Source organism: Phalacrocorax aristotelis, chromosome 2 (assembly GCF_949628215.1).
Source record: "Phalacrocorax aristotelis chromosome 2, bGulAri2.1, whole genome shotgun sequence".
Lineage (NCBI taxonomy): Eukaryota > Metazoa > Chordata > Aves > Suliformes > Phalacrocoracidae > Phalacrocorax > Phalacrocorax aristotelis.
Genome location: NC_134277.1, coordinates 102,581,975 through 102,599,401, shown reverse-complemented (window position 1 = coordinate 102,599,401; position 17,427 = coordinate 102,581,975). Strand labels below are relative to the sequence as shown.

The following is a 17,427-nucleotide window of genomic DNA, read 5'->3' as shown; positions in this document are numbered from 1 at the left end:
TTCCCCAAACAGGTTGGCCTCTTTTACCTTTAGTACAAGGAATTTGGGGTTTGATGTTTAAAGAAGCAAAAGCAGAAAGGAGATTGCTGCAGCTGATTTCTGTGGAGGTGAATTAACCTCCCAGGATTTATTTGCTTGTTTAGCAAGGTCACATAGGCCTCCTGTCGAATCAGCGGAAAAACACACCTACCTCAGGCCTTCCCCTTCATGGAACGAGGAGGAGCTGGTTGAGGATCCTGACCCTTTCAGGGTCGGGATCCACAAATTTGTCTCCTGCTGCCTGGTATTGCACCAAGCCCCACTTGCTGTTTTCAGGGTGCAAGACAGAGGCGGGAAGGGCAGTGTTTGGACATGCTTCTTCCCCTGTGCTTGACTGATCAGAGCACGCAGGCAGATGCGTTCGGCTAAGAAATAAGAGTCAGAGCTTTCTTTGCTGAGCGGGAAGGGCTGCAGGGGGATGCTACCACTGTTTGTGTGTGGGAGAAGATGCTTTTCTCTTTTTTAAGGTTGCAGTGGGCACAGGTGCCCAGGCACTGGCAGTGGAGGGCTCGGGGGCTGCAATCTGTGAGGAGAGGCTGGAGCTGTCCTGGGCAGGTTCCAGCCAGCTGCAACGGACCCACCGCTGGGCCCTGCAGCCAAGGTGCCATCACCTGCGGGAAAGCATATTAGAAAGGGCAGAAAATGCTGGGCAGGCAGAGGAAGTGGGGAAAAAGAAGAGTTGAGAAACAGCAGAGGCAACACCAAGGTCAGAGGAGGAGGAGGTGCTCCATGGCAGAGCTTATGCTGCCTGGGTCTGTGGAGGACCTACCTGGAGCAGAGAAGCGGGAGAGGGAGGGCATGGCCAAGAGGCATGTCTGTGCACCAACCAACCATAAGCCCCTCCTGTGCTGCTCCTTACCTTGCTGAAGGGTCAGAGTGTGACCTGCGGTGATAACAAGGGGGAGGAGAGGAGCCTAGAGTAACACCGAGCCAGGGAAAGGGGAGAGAAAAGGTGTATTTTAACGTTCATCATCTTCCTTCCCAATACCCAAATCAGTAATTAAATATCTGTATTGAGGGTAACTGGTAAGCGATCTCCCTGTCTTTGACTCAGTCCACGAGCTTTCTTGTTTCTGTTTTTCCTATTTCCTCCACCCATTTCACTAGGGAAGAGGGGACCGAGCAAGCGGCTGGATAGGAGCTTGGCTACCAGCCAGGGCCAACCCACCACAGAAACACAGCAAAATACAAGTTTGTTCTTAAGCCCAAAGCTTACAAAGAAGCCATACAACAACAACAAGTAAAGGAATTTAGGCTGTCAGTCTCTGTGTTCACTTTGTGTCACTGACATGGGTTGTCTATGCTTCCTCTCCATGCCTGTGCACTGAACTTCACATTAGAAAGTTAGACTTTCCATTTTAAATCAGCTGAGTACTTTGCACATCTATAAAACAACTCCTACAAGATTGATCACACAGTTCTTGCAGTATGAAAGCCTGTTTGATCGATTGCAAAGTCAGTGAGACCTTGTGCTGCTTGGGCTTTGCACAACAGTTTAAGAGCATTGTTTCTAGGAGCTCACTGGAAAAATAATACGTTTTAATCTGCAACTCATATTCAGGTTAATAAACACAAAGTAAGGTATACACCATCCCAAGTGAACAACTTCCATGCACCTGCCTATATCCTTTTCTGGTCGAACAGAAGGCATATCGTTCTTAAATCTGTTCAGTATTAGTTTAATTCTTACTTCAGAAACCCTTCTTCTGTGAGCACCTAGTCATTCTTTCCTCAGCTGCTTTATTGTCTTGCCTGAAGGTGTACATACATATAACATAAAACTTGAGAAGCTAATACCCTACAAAAGATGGAGTTGTAAAGGATGATGGAAATGGCTAGAAAAGAAACAAAGCAGGCATAATAAAAGTATTCTTAAAATAAAAAAGCATTTATTATGAGATTATAATACATGCCAAAATAAAAGTGTGTTTTAAACCACGGGTATGTTTATTAGTTGTATTTACAGGTTTTTCCTCCTATTTTAAAATTAGAATTTGTTTTTGTATTTGTGGGCATTGTTTAAAATAAATATTTTTAAAAGTGTGATTCAAGAACAGATGCATACAAGGAGGAAAAGGGAGCTCTGACTTGAAATGAAGCCATTCCAGATAAGTCCAGAGCAGAGAATGCATTAGGGTTGAAAATTTACACATGCCCTACTTAAACTGAAAGGGCAAAGTTCTGTAAAATCAGGAACACATCATGTAAAAACTAACAATGCAAGCCTTTTTCCTCTTTTATAATATCACATCAAAGTTACACAGAAGACCCCAGTGATCACTAGGGAATCTGCCGCAGTCTAGTTTTTCCAATCCGATTAAGTCCATACTTCGTGGAATAATATGTCCCCCGTCTGCTGCAGGCCGAAAGTAAATGCGGTCAAACCTCATCTTGCACTTGTACTCTGCATCCAGGTTGGTATTGGAGTGGGTGTCCCAAGTATAGCGGCAGTGTTGCGGTTTACCCAAAAACTCCCAGATATCCATAATGTTGTTTGGTAACTTACCTAGCTTAGTAACCTGAAAGTAGAAGGGGGTAAAAATCCACAATATACTGAATCCACAAATTTTACCTTCAAAAACTGAGCTGTCACAGTATCACTTTTTTCTGCAAAACATGAGTGCTTAAAAACAAAGATATTGGAGACATTCCTAAACTGTGGCATTTCTCAGGATACTCTAAAGCATGACCAATTCCTGTAGTATTTTCTAAATCAAAAACATGTTACAAAATAAATGTTCAGCTCTGAAATTTTGAGATACGGGGGTCAACACTGTGTTCTTGGAAACAATGTCATTCCAATTCACTGCAATGAAATTTCACAACAGGGAAAAAGATGAAACACTGACCCTTTAGAAATTATGCACAAATTTCACTTTTAGTATCAGTGGCCAAAAACGACTTCTAATTTTGAATGTCTCGATGATAGGGGATTAATTTTAAGCTCCCGAGATCTATTTCTCCAGAGCACCCTACTCTTTCATTGATTCTACAGGCATTAACTCTCTGAGAACTGGAGAGCTGAGCAAGTAAAGAACAGGTTCTCAAAATGAGATGCTTTTGAAGTCAAAACTTCATCAACTATCCCGAGATATAAATATTGCCAATTAAAGCATTTTCTTGGGGGGGTGGGAGCTCCTCTTCATATACATCACCTCAGCTATAACAATGCCTCAGCATAGCAATGCCACAACTTCTACTTAGTCATGCTTCCACTTTAAGAATATATGTTGCCTATCTCTGTTCTGCCTAAGCAGGCCATTTCTCATAAAGGCGACAGAAAAGCCTGAGAAGATTTTGTCGTAATACCGTCTCAAAATAACAAGGCTGCTTATTTCTATTTACCTCACTGTCTCTGAGGTTTGTATCCCCTCCAAATATAACAGTGGTGGACTCAGACTCCTCCTGTATTTTGTTTAACACTATTTGCAGTTGCTTCAAACGCTCCTTAGAGTGATTTTTGGTGCTCTCCAGATGCGAGGTCATAAGGCAAAGTTCATTACCAGATATGCTCACCTATGCATGAAACAAAGAGGCAATGTTAATATCCACACCATGATAAGAAGTTCAAAGACAAAATCTAATCACAGAGTAAATTACTGAATGACAGAGCTCTGGTTAATATTAGTTTTACATTGAAGAAAAGTGGCTCGCAGGAGGTTAACAGGCTTTTAGTTTTGTTTTTCAGAGGTCATAAGACTTGAAAACAAATTACGGCCAGTAACGTACACAAAAGATTTAAGTTTGTTAGTATCAAATGCAACTCTGTATGTTTGGAGGAGAAGGTTTTCTGCTGTTTGAGACTGTCAGAGAGTAAAGCCAGTCCAGCTTTTCCTGGGATTTTTTTCATTCTGAAGGCAGAAATACAGCTGTTTAGTACATACGGACTCACTCACATGCACAACCAAAAGGTTCCTCATCATGGAGGTTGTTGGAAAAGGTACTATCTCATGTTTCAGTAGCTTCACTCTCGATTTCTTTAACATTATGGCAGTGAAATAGCCATCTATGTTACCTAAAGAGGAAAAGGGAAAGAAATGGTCAAGGATACCTTTTGCCATGCCATAAAGAAGTTAAGGTTCTGAAAGAGACCTTTCTACCATGATCTGGGAAGAATCACGTCAATTTCTAAGATGTACAAAGTTATTAGTTAAAAGTTTCATAACAGCGGTGAGAATTTTTCAGATTTTTTAAATGCAAACATTTAAGAAATGACTTACCTATGGTACTTTTTTGGCTACCCTTGCTATCAGACTTTCAAAAAGCAGAAGAAATAAAGGAAACCACCAGGCAAGCAACCTTTTCACATGAATAATTTGCATCAAACTATATCATAATATCAAAACACAGAAAGTAATTTAAGTGCTTCCTTCTTCACTTCACCGTTTTCATTCCTACAAATGGTCAGAGATTTTGGCAAGGGAGACAGAATAAAACCAAACTTACTTTTTCCAGTTTCTGTCTCCAGAAACTGGGGGTTGTTTCTTACCTGGAATAATAGTGTAACTGCCTGCTCTCATCTGTAGAAGACAGAGATGTGTCGGGACAACCTCTTGTAAAAACACAACATCTGGACTGTATCTGAAATCGGCAAGACAAGATTTTAAATTAACTGCTGAAAGGTCGTACTGTTACACTCTGAGACCAAAGGGAACAGGGTCAGGGATTTGAGGTGCATCATGTCCTCATCTTCCTAGATATGGTAAGAATGTGTTTTTTAAAAAAAGAAAAGTCTCTCCATCATATTTAGCAGCATGTAGACACATTGCCATTGTTAAAAGGGAGGAAGCAGTAATTATTATGGACATGGAACTGACATGGTAATGAAATGCATGGCTTCCTTATACCTTGATCTTGCAAACATTTGCACAGGTTTCATATACTGCGTACATGAGGAATTCAACTTAAGCAGCTGCAAAGCGGCTTTGGAACAAGTTCTGCAACATCTAAGTTCTCCAGGAGATTCCAACTGCCACCTCATTCCCTTACAACAGATCCCCTCAGGTAACCTGCCATTCATTTTCTCCTGTGTCATCGATGCAAGCTCTTTTATTTCTTAGATCTGCGCAGTCAGTAACAGTTCATGTGAGGCAGCAGCCCTGAAAATGCTGATTTAGACATGGCTTTACAGCTGTCCCGATTTTTGTTACACTGCTGAACAGCTCTCCTCTAAGCAGGTGAAGGGCAAACCTAAGGCCTTACTTACAGAAGAAAAATAGTCACCCCAGATTAACAAAATCAAGTGAAAACTGACTTAGTTAAGGGGTTTCTGCTGTTTTAAGAGGAACTTAAACTATCACTTGTTTCAATCATTTAATTTACACTGATAAGTTACTGTAGTAAGAAAAATCAACTTATGTAACTGTTAAACTGCTCATAAATACATTCATGGGAGGCTTCCACTGGTGCAACTATAAAAGGTACTCACAGATTCTATTGCTTTTATCTTACCTTGCACATTTTCTTTTTTGATAGACAAGTAACAGAAATGGCAAGAGAGCCACATTTCACAAAAAAAAAATAATCTTTTTTGTTGTTGAAAACAGTTTGCTCTAGCGTGAAGTTATCCATACTAGTGGAATGAGACAAACACGTTTCTTGGAGTTTTATCCTTCCCTCATGTACAGGATGGAAGTATGCTCTTGATGTGTGACTACCACTTGAACAATATTGTTCATTACATAAAAGCTTTTTAATGTTGCCATCGCAAAATATCTAACCTCCGGGATGCTGCACAGGTTGACATCTCTTTCAACCAGTGTACCAACTTTTGTTCAGCTCTTTAGGATTTATAAAGTGCTTGTATTGTTGCACCTAACATTAAGGTAACTTGGGCGTGAAGATTTGTAAGTATCTAAACCAAGAAGGTTGCTTTTTCCTTTAAAGCTGGGTACATGACAATACAGAGATGAAGCTACACTTACAACGCCAGGTAAGAACAGATTCCTCTAGTTCGTTCTTTTAGATTTCCTAGATCCAGCCCGTCAATGTTCCAGGTTATCAGTGAGAAGCAGCTGTCATCTTCTTGTTGCTTCGAGTCTGCACTGTTGACATTGGCATTACTAGTGGTTGCATCTGCTGTGAGGTCAATACTAAAGAGAGAATTTACTTGTTTGTCAACATGCATAATACTATTCCTCCTGCAATTACATCCCTTATCTTCTTGTTTTAGACCCACCACAACTTACAGGTGGCCACCTAAAACTTTCCCAACAAGTAAGTTAACATATATTTATCTCAACGTAATTTAAAAGTGCAGTAACTAAAACCTAGAGACCTCAGTCATACAGAGCCTTAGTACACAGGTGAAGGTAAGCGTTTTTCCTCCTCCTTATAGACACAAGATAACATTTACCAGTCTGATTTAAGTTCATCAGACAGCAACCGATGTAATCCAAACCACTTGAGTAATTCAACTCTTTCCCCAGCAGGCTGTGTATATTAGTTTTCCAAACACTTTCCAGCACATTAGAAATAAACAACTGCAGCCAGGACTTTCTTTTACATGCCCGTCTTTGTAGTACAGCTGAGATTCTTTTGCAATTGCTGAACCGCCTGGGGAGGTACATGTGCAAACTCACTCTGTGATAGTCCTTTTCTTTGGGAATATTTACCCCAAACCCCACCTGGAAAACACAGGCCCAGTCTACCCTGTTCTTTTGATAAAGACTAAACAACACTGCCAAAGTCTGATACAATGTAAATTCCTTGAGGAAAGGGAAGTCTGTAACAAAATACATTAAATAGTACAGCTAAGACTACACAAACTTTATGTTGGCAAAGCTGGGATACTAGAGTTTTGTTTTTAAACACAGAATTTGTATGGACACATGAAAATAAGGCCTGGAACCAAAACAAATCCTTTCCCTAGAACTTAGGACTAGTTTTGTACTTGGTGCTGCACAAAAAACATAGGATTCTGCTACCCAGGTACATGTAATCTACACTGAACCAAAAAAGGAAAGCCGACAAAGGAGGGAAAGCTAAGGGATATTTAAGAAGGTAAATAACGTGGTATATGCCTCCAATACTTCCATGATTACTTTTTACATATATACTGTAACCTGAAGGATTATGAGATGAAATATGAAAGTCTATGTGGTCTGCAGTGATCTTCCCCTGACTGGGAGGTCCTCCCTCCCAACACACCCTGCATACAACAGCTCAAGACAGAACCCACAGTGCAAAGACAGACAGAGGCTAGAAAATAAAAAGGTGCTGCTAATTTGAACCCGGTATATTCTGACTCATCATGGACTACCTGGAGAACAATGCTAATGATCAGTAGGCTTGCATTTTTTCATACATATATACGAAGCAAAAACAGGTATGCTGTTATCAAATACAGCTTATTCATAACTATAAAGATGAAAAGGGCTCTTCTTGATAACATGCAAGCCTGTAATAAATAAATCTATAGGAGAAAAAGGTTCCCTCAGGACTGTGAATGGCAGGGATCTGTAAAAGTTCAATTCCACATGCAGTTCAATACCTTCGGTATGCCCTAAGGGCATGTCATGAGATTGTCAGTGTGTCTAAGGCACAGATCTCAGATCCTAACTTCCACAGGTACGTTTAACAAGGTGTGCATGTACACATCGGTTTTATTTACAGAAACACAAACACATGTCATACATGACACAGTTTTCACACATATAAATGTGCGTGCGTACAGTAAAATATGCTTATGTATTGCTACACAAGACAACGAATGGAAAATTACCTGTCCCTTCTCTGAAAGGCTCACAACCTACTAGCCCAGATGAAGGCGGCTGAGGCACCCACAGAGGGAAAGCACAGCCCGCAAGCCTGACAGACTCTCAAGGGGAGCTGGCTATTCCCCACGAAGGGGGCAGCCTTAGGAAACGACGAGAACTAGTGCGGAAACATAAACGTAAGGAACGGAAACCACCTGCCCAGCTCCCCGCCGGCCGCGGTGCGAGGTCAGCGGGGCGGGGAGCGCTGCGCCCCGCGGGACGCCACGACCCGGGAGCTGGCTGCCGCACCGCCGGGGGGGGCCTGCACCTGCACCGGCCAGCGGAGGGGGGCCTGCCTGCAGCTGGGGGGAGACGGGAGGGCGGCGGAACCGCTCCCCTCGCCCCCGCCCGGCCCCCGAAGCCGCCTCCTCCGGTCACACACACGCACCGCCCCCGCCCCGGGGTCGCTTACCAGTTGCCAGAGCCCGCGCAGGCCGGCGGCACCCCGCCCGCCGCTGGCACCGCCGCCTCCTCCTCCAGCGGCGGCTCGAAATAGGCGTTCAGCGCCCTCTGAAACACAGAGGCAGATGGCAGGGAAGGAAGGGGAAGGGGAAGGGGCAGCCCCGCCGACCCAGGGCGTACCTGCATGTGCCAGTCATTGCCGGCCAAGAAGGTGCGCGCCACCGCCGCGTCGCTGCTGGTGATGGCAGCGAACTCGGAGCACAGCACTCTCCTCCGCTTGGCGAGGTGTAACGCCGCCGCCTCCTCCTCCGCCGCTGGCAGCGGCTCCCCCGCCTGCGGGCACTGGGCCGCATCATCGTCCTCCCCCGCCGGCGGGCACTGGGCCGCATCATCGTCCTCCCCCGCCGGCGGGCACTGGGCCGCATCATCGTCCTCCCCCGCCGGCGGGCACTGGGCCGCATCATCGTCCTCCCCCTCTCGCCGCCCCTCCGCCACCGCCGGCTCCAGCTCCATAGCTCCCAGGCGGCAGGGCGCTGCGGGCGGAAGGCGGGGGGAAGCCCCGCCCGCCGAGGTTGCCGTTCCGGGACGCGGGCGGGCGGCAGTCGGCGGGGCGGGCTGCAGGCAGGCATGGGGTTCACGGTGGAGAGCCTGAGGGAGGTTATGAAGCACATGGTGGAGTCGCAGGGCTTCGACCGGGTGCTCCGCAAGGTACGGGCGGGCGGCGTGGCCCTCAGGAGGGGCGCAGGGCAGGCGAGGGCGGCCCGCCGCCGGCGGCCGCTGTTAACGGCAGGCTCTAACTGGAGGCCTGGGGCGGGTTAGCCGAACCCCACTCCGACCGCGGCGGCACGCCCTTCGGGGGCCCGGGCATGCCCTTGTGCACCTCGGGTTCGGGGCCTCCGAGCCGGGTGTGTGGCCGTGGTGGTAACGGGCGGCAGAAAACACAGCTTTTACCCAGTGCCTCAAACGCTAGAGCTGCCCTCCGGTACCTCTCCGAAGGCAAGGAATGTGCTGAGTAGCTTTCCCTCACGGAAAGTTATTGAGTAACTAGTATTCATTCCTTCATGGTACCTGTGACTGAGCTAACTCACAGCACTGTTGGTTTATGCAATAAACTGTTACTCTTCTCTGTTTGAAAATAAAATCTGCTCATCATAGCATCTGACACTTCACGTTGGAGTGATACTGCAAACACAAGCACTGAAGTGTTCTGTGGGCTTCTAACAAGGCTCGGTATAAAGAACTGTATTCGACTGGTACGGCTCTAACGTAATGCTACATTATGATCAGAAAAGTTGAAATGACCTTACTGTGTCTTCTTAAATGTTGTAGCGTGCAGTAACGTAGCTGAGGTGTTCTTGAGCTCCTGCGGAGGGTGGGTCTGCGAAGTGTACTTCATTAAGTTTTACAATGCTAAAATTCCGTGTTTCATTTCTATTTGTTTGTGTAACCGTGGCATGGAGAGAAGCAGTAAATGTGGCTAAGAAAAACAACCATTTTAAAAGTTATGTCTTTTGCATTGTAGAGGAGCAAGTGGTGCTTTCATTGACAGCTCCATGATCCAATACATTTAATAGAAAGTAACTCTTTGCAAAACAACTCTTACTATCTTGTTTCCCCAAGACATTTTGGTCTTGTATACAAAAATATAAAGCTTTAAGATTATGAGGTTCCTTTATCTTTACCTAGAACTCCAATTAGTTGCTAGTCACCACTTTACTGTGATAACTTTACTCTCATTTACCTTAAAATCCTAAGTGGAGAACAAATGCAGTATTTCAGCTTATAAAGGTAGCAGCCTGGAAATGATCCTTGGGGGACAGCCTTCTTGCCTTGGTCCAGAATACTTGACTTTTTCTGGAATCTCCTTCCAGAAGTATGATGCTATGAACATAATCATAACAACAATAAAAGTACAGTTTTGTTTAAAATGTCTGCCATTTTTCTGGGAGGGACCTGAAGTCTTTCTTACCATAACTAAATATGACTCAAGGTTTTTACTGTTCTGGAGAAGACAGATTTTAGTCTGAAACTTTTCAGCTCCAGACTTAGTTTCTGGTTTAATTCCAATGTGGTATCTATATAGGACTTAACACTGGGTTTTAAAGCCCTTTCTCCAGAGGAATAATGCATCGCAGTAGGGGCTGGAAGCCAAAGCAGCATATCGTTCACTGAGACAGACACGTGGGTGGACAGGCACAGAAGAGCTGCGGAAGTACAAGCCAGCAGCTCTGGCTGTGTGAGTCCTGGAAGCATTCAAATGCTGAACTATTTTTGTTAAGGAGAGCAGGCAGCTAGTGACAGAGCAGAGCAATGAAAGACAAATGAAACCAGATGCTTTCTTTGCCTTGCTGCTGGAATGGAGCACTCCCTGATGGCAGTGGAAGCCATCTGCTCCCAGTGTCAGGCAGCAGTAAAGTCCTCATTAGAAATTGTCAGAAACTTAGGCCTCCAGTCAGTGCAGTGCTGCATACCTGCTTTAGGACTTGGGATTTTCGTCGATCAAAGTGCTATTTCTACATCAGGACGCTGCCTCAGTGATTTCCCTTCTGCTTAATTCCAGGTTTTTCCATTGGTAGGTGGACTGTGTACTACATCATCATTTCTGTGCAAAATTTGGATAAACTTTGACCTGTCAGAAAGGGGCATTGGCTGAAACTGAACTCTTGTACTGCATCATAAATCAGGAATAGTGAAACTGGAGGCATTTCAACCTTATTCCTTTTAAGATTAAAGAGATTTAAGTCAACTCAGCTGATACAGTATGCAAACATGTAACTTAAAAAAACTTTGTAAAAAAATTAGAAAACTAGTAGGAGTTATAATAAATATTATGCCAACATTTCATCTGTGACAGTCTCAAGGTACTTCAGAGACAGCTGTAGGTATAAATACATATGCTGAACTTACCCCAGTTTTGCACCTGCTTTCAGACTTAGAATATAGTTTGGATTTTTAATATAGTGTTACTGACTGAAGAAACTTGAAAAAAAGATTTTAAAATACTGAATTGCAGTAACTTCTTGGTCTCATAAATCCAGCTTCTTGTGTTGGTTACAGGGGAAAACATGGTGCCATTGATATACTATAATTTTTAACATTTAACACCAGTGGGCTGGAATAAAAGCAGATCTACAAGTCATGATGCTGTAATACAGTGTGATACAGCCTTGGATACTTCTACCTAGGAGTATGAATTTCAGTTCAGGGAGGCCAATCTGATTAGTATTTCCAGTGCTCATTTTAAAATACTGATTGTTTTTTTTATTGAGGTTGCTCCAGTATAATGATTAATGAATTAACGTCAGTCTTGTTTCCATTTTGTGAGCTAACACACATGCATTCACAGTTACGGTACACAGAGTCACAGCAGTGTTGTGTTCCCTCTAATCTGTTTTTTTGGTCACAGATTAAAGCAAAAGGAAAAAATTAAAGAAGAATATCTCCTAAGCAGTTCCTGAGGGCATAGAAAGTATTGAAGTTTCGTGAAGCTGTCAGTTTAAATATTTATCTGCACTAGAAATAATTTTTCTAAGGCAACGGTCTTCTGCTCAAAATTTAATGTGACAGTTGAATTACTGTATTTTCCAGATTTTAATCTGTCTCAGGAGTCCAGAATTAAACAAGCTTGACTTTCAGTTTGATTCAGGGCAGTATCAGGCATTGGTACTGTGGTCAATAAGGTTTTTATTCCTTTTCTTGTTTATACAGGTGAAACTTCTTTCTGCAACTCCTGGAAAAGTTGTTTGTGAAATGAAAGTAGAGGAGGAGCATACAAACAGAGGTGGCACATTGCATGGCGGTTTGACAGCCACACTTGTGGATGTGGTGTCAACAACAGCATTGTTGTACACAGAAAGAGCAGCACCTGGGGTCAGTGTGGACATGAACATCACGTAGGTATCATCTACCATGTTTACCAGAACATAACTAACTTTTCTTCCCCTAACATGGTATTGACTCAATTGTGTGACATGTTGTGTTCTCTTTGTTTTCAGAAGTCTTGTTTTGATAAATCGGTGGGCGGAGAAGAGTTGTATTTGGAGATATTTCCTTTTGGTCCCAAAATTTAAGTCAGACTTTCTTAAGTTTTTATTTGTTATATGTGTTTAAGAGACAACACCCATTCATTCATAGAATGTAAATGGATGTTGATATGTGGTAAATTTTAGTCTTATGAAATTGGCTCAACTTCTCTTTCTGCACGTGAGGATATGTTAGAGTGTGTCCTCAAACACCAAAATCTAGGCCAAGCACCTTTCTATAAAACTTTTAGTATTAGTCCATAAAAATGTTAAGAGGAAAAATATTAAAACAGGAAACAGTTTAGCTCTGTTGTATGATCACATAGAGGGTCAATTACAGATTGAATCATAATTTCTCACTGGAGGAAGATTCCTTTGCTCTGGGTCATTTAAAGATAGTTTTATATTGATAATAGTTCTTCCTGTAAAGCAAATTTAAAGCACAGTGTCTTTTTTTTAAAAAACAGAGTCCTTCTGAAACCTTTCATTATGCTGTTATAGCTGGTCAGCTTTACTTCATTACTTTTAATGAAGAGATTATGACTAGTTGGAACTAAAGTAATCCTACTTGGAATAACTAACACAGAGCATTAAAAATGTTGGAAAAGTAACCCCTCATCAAAATTGTCTTTAAAGAAAAAAAGAAAACAAACTTTAGAAGTGTGTGGGGAGTGGGCTGTATCTTCACCAGGTTCCTTCCTTTCCCCCCCAGCACCCTCTGGTTTCTCCACTGGGCAGGTGGGGCTGGAGCATCTATTTTAAGCTTTATGCTACCGCTGTGATGACCAGGAAATTACTGGAAATGAAAACCTGAAATTCTCCTATGATTATGGGATTTTTTTTCCCCCCCCTACAGTAGTATAACAAGAGGCCAACATCTGAATTATTTACACTATCAAGTATGCCTACCCAATTACATGAGGGGTAAAATCTTAAGGAAGTGCTCTCTCTCAAGGTGACCCATAATGACTGAGTAGCATAACCTTCAGGACATGTAATGTGAAGCAGTATTAATAGCTTTGTTTAACCCAGACTACTGCTTTCATTGAACAAGTGATATTGGATAGCAGATATTTCTATAATGCAACTTTTTCCTTTTTGAGAAGCACCTTTTTAAAAAGTTGTCACGAGGAAGCTATTTCAGTAATGGAATGAACAGAGGAACAGTGAAACTTTTTTTTTTTGTTAATCACAAGAGGATCAGCAGCAGCCTCTGAGAATGTACCAAGATTGAAACCCTGCCCCCTGTCAACTAACAGGGCTTGTGCTGTATCAGCATTAGGCATGACTGACATACTTTTGACATGGTGTCAGGTAAAAAAAAATAGACTGGTTGATGAAATTTATCTCAATAGGATTTATATCCAGCAATTACACATTCTTTGTAATTCTAACGTTTGAATATTCTTCCCTTACCTCAGATAATGGTTGGATCATGTTCCTCCTAGTTCTTTCCAGGTGTTTTGTGGGGGAATTTCTTCCTATTTCAGAAAGAGTGTGTTTTAAAAGCACGCCTTCCTACTTACGTACATAAAAACAGTTATCTAATGAATAGAAACAGCATTAAACCTGGGAGTTTTGAAGGCCTCCCAGATTTCCATGACTTTCTCTGACCAGGGTATGGGAAGCAGCTAACCTATGCTTAGTTTCCATACAGAAGTAACCTTCTGGATGGAGCCTTTGTAACAGAGACATTTTGCAGCTGAACCAGCCAGACTGGTTTAGAAAGGCTGTGGGGAGCCAGCACTGGCTGGAATAGGACTTGGAGCTGAACTTTTAACTGAGATCTTTGATACCCAATTGTTTCTGTTCCAAAACAGACTGTTCCTCAGAACCAAGCCAATGGGTTTCTATCCTCCATTTTCTCAGAGGACGCTTCTACTGAATTACCACTGCAGTACTTAGAGGAACTCAAGGGCTGTAAGAAGTGAGGATTTGCAAACAGGCAGTTAGAGGAAGACGTGTCTTTACTCGCTTCTGCTAATTCCCTTCATGATAATCTAAAATGCAGGAATATTTTTGGATTTGTGCTCTGTATGGCCTCTTACCTATTCATTTTGTTCTTCATTGAAGATATACTTCTGCTGCTAAGATTGGAGAAGAGATACTGATTACAGCTCAGATTTTGAAGCAAGGAAGAAACATTGCATTTGCCAGCGTGGATTTAACAAATAAGGCGACAGGAAAGTTAATCGCACAAGGTAGACATACAAAGTATCTAGGAAATTAATACAAGAAAGTAATTTAAAAATCATGTTGGGCTTAAGAATCCCATGTGGAAAGATTTTCTCATTTATGCAATAAGACATTAGCTGCACAAAGTTGTGATAGTCTATATAAAGCGAATTAGTCTCACTCCCATAATCAGACACATTTCTTAATTACCATCAAAATTGCAACAAGCCTAAAATTAGTGCTTATTTGAGATGAACAAGTGTGAGATAGCATGGGGATGCATCTATCTTTTTCTGGTGAAGATAGCAGAAGGGAAGAGCCTTTGGACGAGCCATATGGTTTACCAGCATGACAGTGTTTTAGATCTCCGTTTTCTTTGCCTGTGGTGTCATGGTGTGACAAAGCAACCCTGTCTTCAGGCCTGTCACAGTCACATTCAAACAACACTATATATGCTTACAAACGAAGCTACTTGCTCTGTAGGATGGTAATACAGAGTTCCTGTAACAGTGTGAAACTGGTTTGAAAGCATAAAGAGGCAAATACAAAATGTAATTTACTGATGCCGTAACAAATTCCGAAGTATTCAATAAAGCTTTCTGGAACTACCTTTTCAAAGATTATTTAATAGTTTTGTAATCTCTTTGCACTAAGTAAAAGCTTGCTAACATGGAGTGGTTGAGAGAGGGTGTGGTGGAACTCTTGTGCACAAACTCACCTGGGATTTCATCATCTCCCTGGGATTCCTGAATGTGAAAATACAGTTACATCATTAGGGCTTTTCACCACTACCTGCCTGAAGTTCTGGCTACATTTGTTTAAAAATCATCAGCTGAGAGTTAGAGATGTATCAGAATAAATTTGGTGAGCCTTTGTTTACGCTAAAGCTGTAGATTGTCTGCCCTGGGTTGAATGTGGTAGACTTAAGCTGCTATTCATCAGCTGAGGACTTCTCTCCTCACACACTCTTGTGGACAGGTTTAACTGCTTCCTTCAGCTGATGACAAACAATCCTTGGGAAGACTGTCACACTGTAATAAAACCAGCGATGCTACATAGACAGCGTGAGTTTATGTAAACCATGACCTTAGTTTTTCTTCTTTAGTGGGAGATTTCCAAAAGTTAATCTACACTAGTGAAGGACATGCATAAGCCTTTTTGTCATGGAAGTTGACTCATTGCCTTCAGTGAATTTTGTGATTAAATGTGCAGTTAGTGCTTTTTTTGTGGATTCCTAAACCTAAAGAAATAAGTTCAGATGAGTTAAGTGACCTATTCATGCAGGCTGATTTTCAATATGAAGTTGAACAAGTTCTCTGTGTACCAGCAATCCTTCCAAAATGACCTTCAAACAAGTGATACAGCTGATAACTTACCCTTCAATGGAAGTTCTCTAAAAAAATACCTACTGGGGGCTCAGGCTACCAGCATGTGGTTTTTCTGCAAGTTTACAACAGTTGTTTGTGGTATATACATTCTCACCAAAAGCTTTTTCTTGGAGGCTGTCTCAGAAGCGCACGTGGCTTGCATGCCTGTGGCTGGCTGAACTTCTAGTAGGAGCATCCTCTCTTCAGCAGTACATTCGTAATTATTTTTTCCCCAGTACTTGCGCTCATGCTCAGAATCACCCCTGAATCCCATTTACAGATACAATGCTTTGCTAAAGCAGTTCCATGAGGATACTTATTATGGGAACAACCTTTTTTGTTTTAAATCTTTGCTCAGCAGAACTCAGCTTCACTGTATTAAATTGTTTCTGACTTTACAGCTTCCTCTGCCTGGAGCCCTATTATGAGTCTTACACACTTCCAGCTCCTCTCCAATTACTAGAATGAGTAGACAGAGAGGATCCATCATAGCTTGTGGATGCACCTGGTGCATTTAGCAATTGCTGTTCTGGTCATCTTCTAACATGTCCTGGCATTTGCAGTGATCTTTTTTCTCAATCTTAAGTTTACCAGTTTTCTCCCATAGGTTACCTGTGTAGCAGAGCGCAAGAGGTGAAGGAAATAGAAGTGAGGATTAAAACTGCTGCCCCAACTACTATAAACCCACCCCCTTCACTGGAACACATGAGTGATTTTGACTATCACTGAAATAAAAGGCAGAGGACAACAATGAAGGAGGTACTGAGTTCAATACACACCAAAAGATTCAGAACACTCTTGGCTTTGTGTGCTGGGGCAGCTCTGACCTCATGTCACTGTCCCACTGCAACTTAACGTGGCTTCCCTCAATCAAAGCTGGCTGCCTCAGGAACCTACCATCATTAAGTGGTCTCATTCCATCACTTAGCATTCATCATATCTACATAATTACAACTGAAAAGCATCCAGGCAAATTAAAAGTGACAAATCTCAACATGGAAACAACAGTATCCTGTTCCCATTTGAGCCTGGCAAGGACTATTGCAGGCTAAGAAGGAAACAGGAAAAACAACCCTTCCTGAAGTAACAAGGGAATTCTCCCTTACAACAGACCGTTCTAGTATTTTAGTGCTACCTAATTAATAAGAAAAAGGGGCATCATTAATAGGCAGGCCAGTTATTTTAGATGCAGTTTGTTAAACTGATTATTTTAAGACAACCTTGTCTGTCATCCCTCCATCGGCAGCAGCACATTGACCTCCATTTATTTCACTACTTAGGCTTGGAGATGATCTTAGGGGTTGTCACCATTGAGCTTGCTTAGCTTAGGGAGTAAGCTGTCGAACATCAGACTTAGTATTTGGAAGTGTTCTTTACTGGCTTCACCCTAACCTACATGTTGAAAACTGCCTCTTTCTTTGGCTGAGTCTGAAAGGAAGCAACGGAAAACAGTCACTGCAGTAAGGACAAATGGCACATGGTTCCACCTGGCATGAGAACACAAAGACCTCCTGTGGGATTGACCTGGTTCCATCACTGCAGATTTGGGCATAATTCGCTTACAAGCAAGCGAAGGAAGTGACTAGATGAGATCATCTTGTGAATCTTATTAGTATACCAGATTACATATCCGGTAACTGACAGACATCTCTAAGCTCCATACCT

General features: G+C 42.5%; 2 protein-coding genes across 4 annotated transcripts; one reads left to right on the top strand and one right to left on the bottom strand.

Moving 5' to 3' along the window:
- Positions 1-1,906: 1,906 nt before the first annotated feature.
- TDP2 (tyrosyl-DNA phosphodiesterase 2) lies at positions 1,907-8,945 on the bottom strand. 3 transcript variants are annotated; one of them, XM_075084555.1, is made up of 8 exons: positions 8,604-8,755; positions 8,379-8,531; positions 8,209-8,306; positions 5,964-6,131; positions 4,529-4,620; positions 3,936-4,054; positions 3,385-3,555; positions 1,907-2,558 (listed from the first exon to the last, which is right to left on the bottom strand). In XM_075084555.1, exons 1-8 carry the CDS (start codon positions 8,709-8,711, stop codon positions 2,277-2,279), a joined length of 1,191 nt encoding a protein of 396 aa, XP_074940656.1. In that variant the 5' UTR covers positions 8,712-8,755; the 3' UTR covers positions 1,907-2,276. The 3 variants fall into 3 exon arrangements, with proteins under 3 accessions (XP_074940656.1, XP_074940657.1, XP_074940654.1); XM_075084556.1 differs by having other exon boundaries at positions 8,379-8,945; XM_075084553.1 differs by having other exon boundaries at positions 5,964-6,083; positions 8,379-8,755.
- ACOT13 (acyl-CoA thioesterase 13) lies at positions 8,826-16,491 on the top strand. The gene is made up of 4 exons (XM_075085788.1): positions 8,826-8,906; positions 11,907-12,091; positions 14,294-14,421; positions 16,370-16,491. Exons 1-4 carry the CDS (start codon positions 8,826-8,828, stop codon positions 16,489-16,491), a joined length of 516 nt encoding a protein of 171 aa, XP_074941889.1.
- Positions 16,492-17,427: the final 936 nt, after the last annotated feature.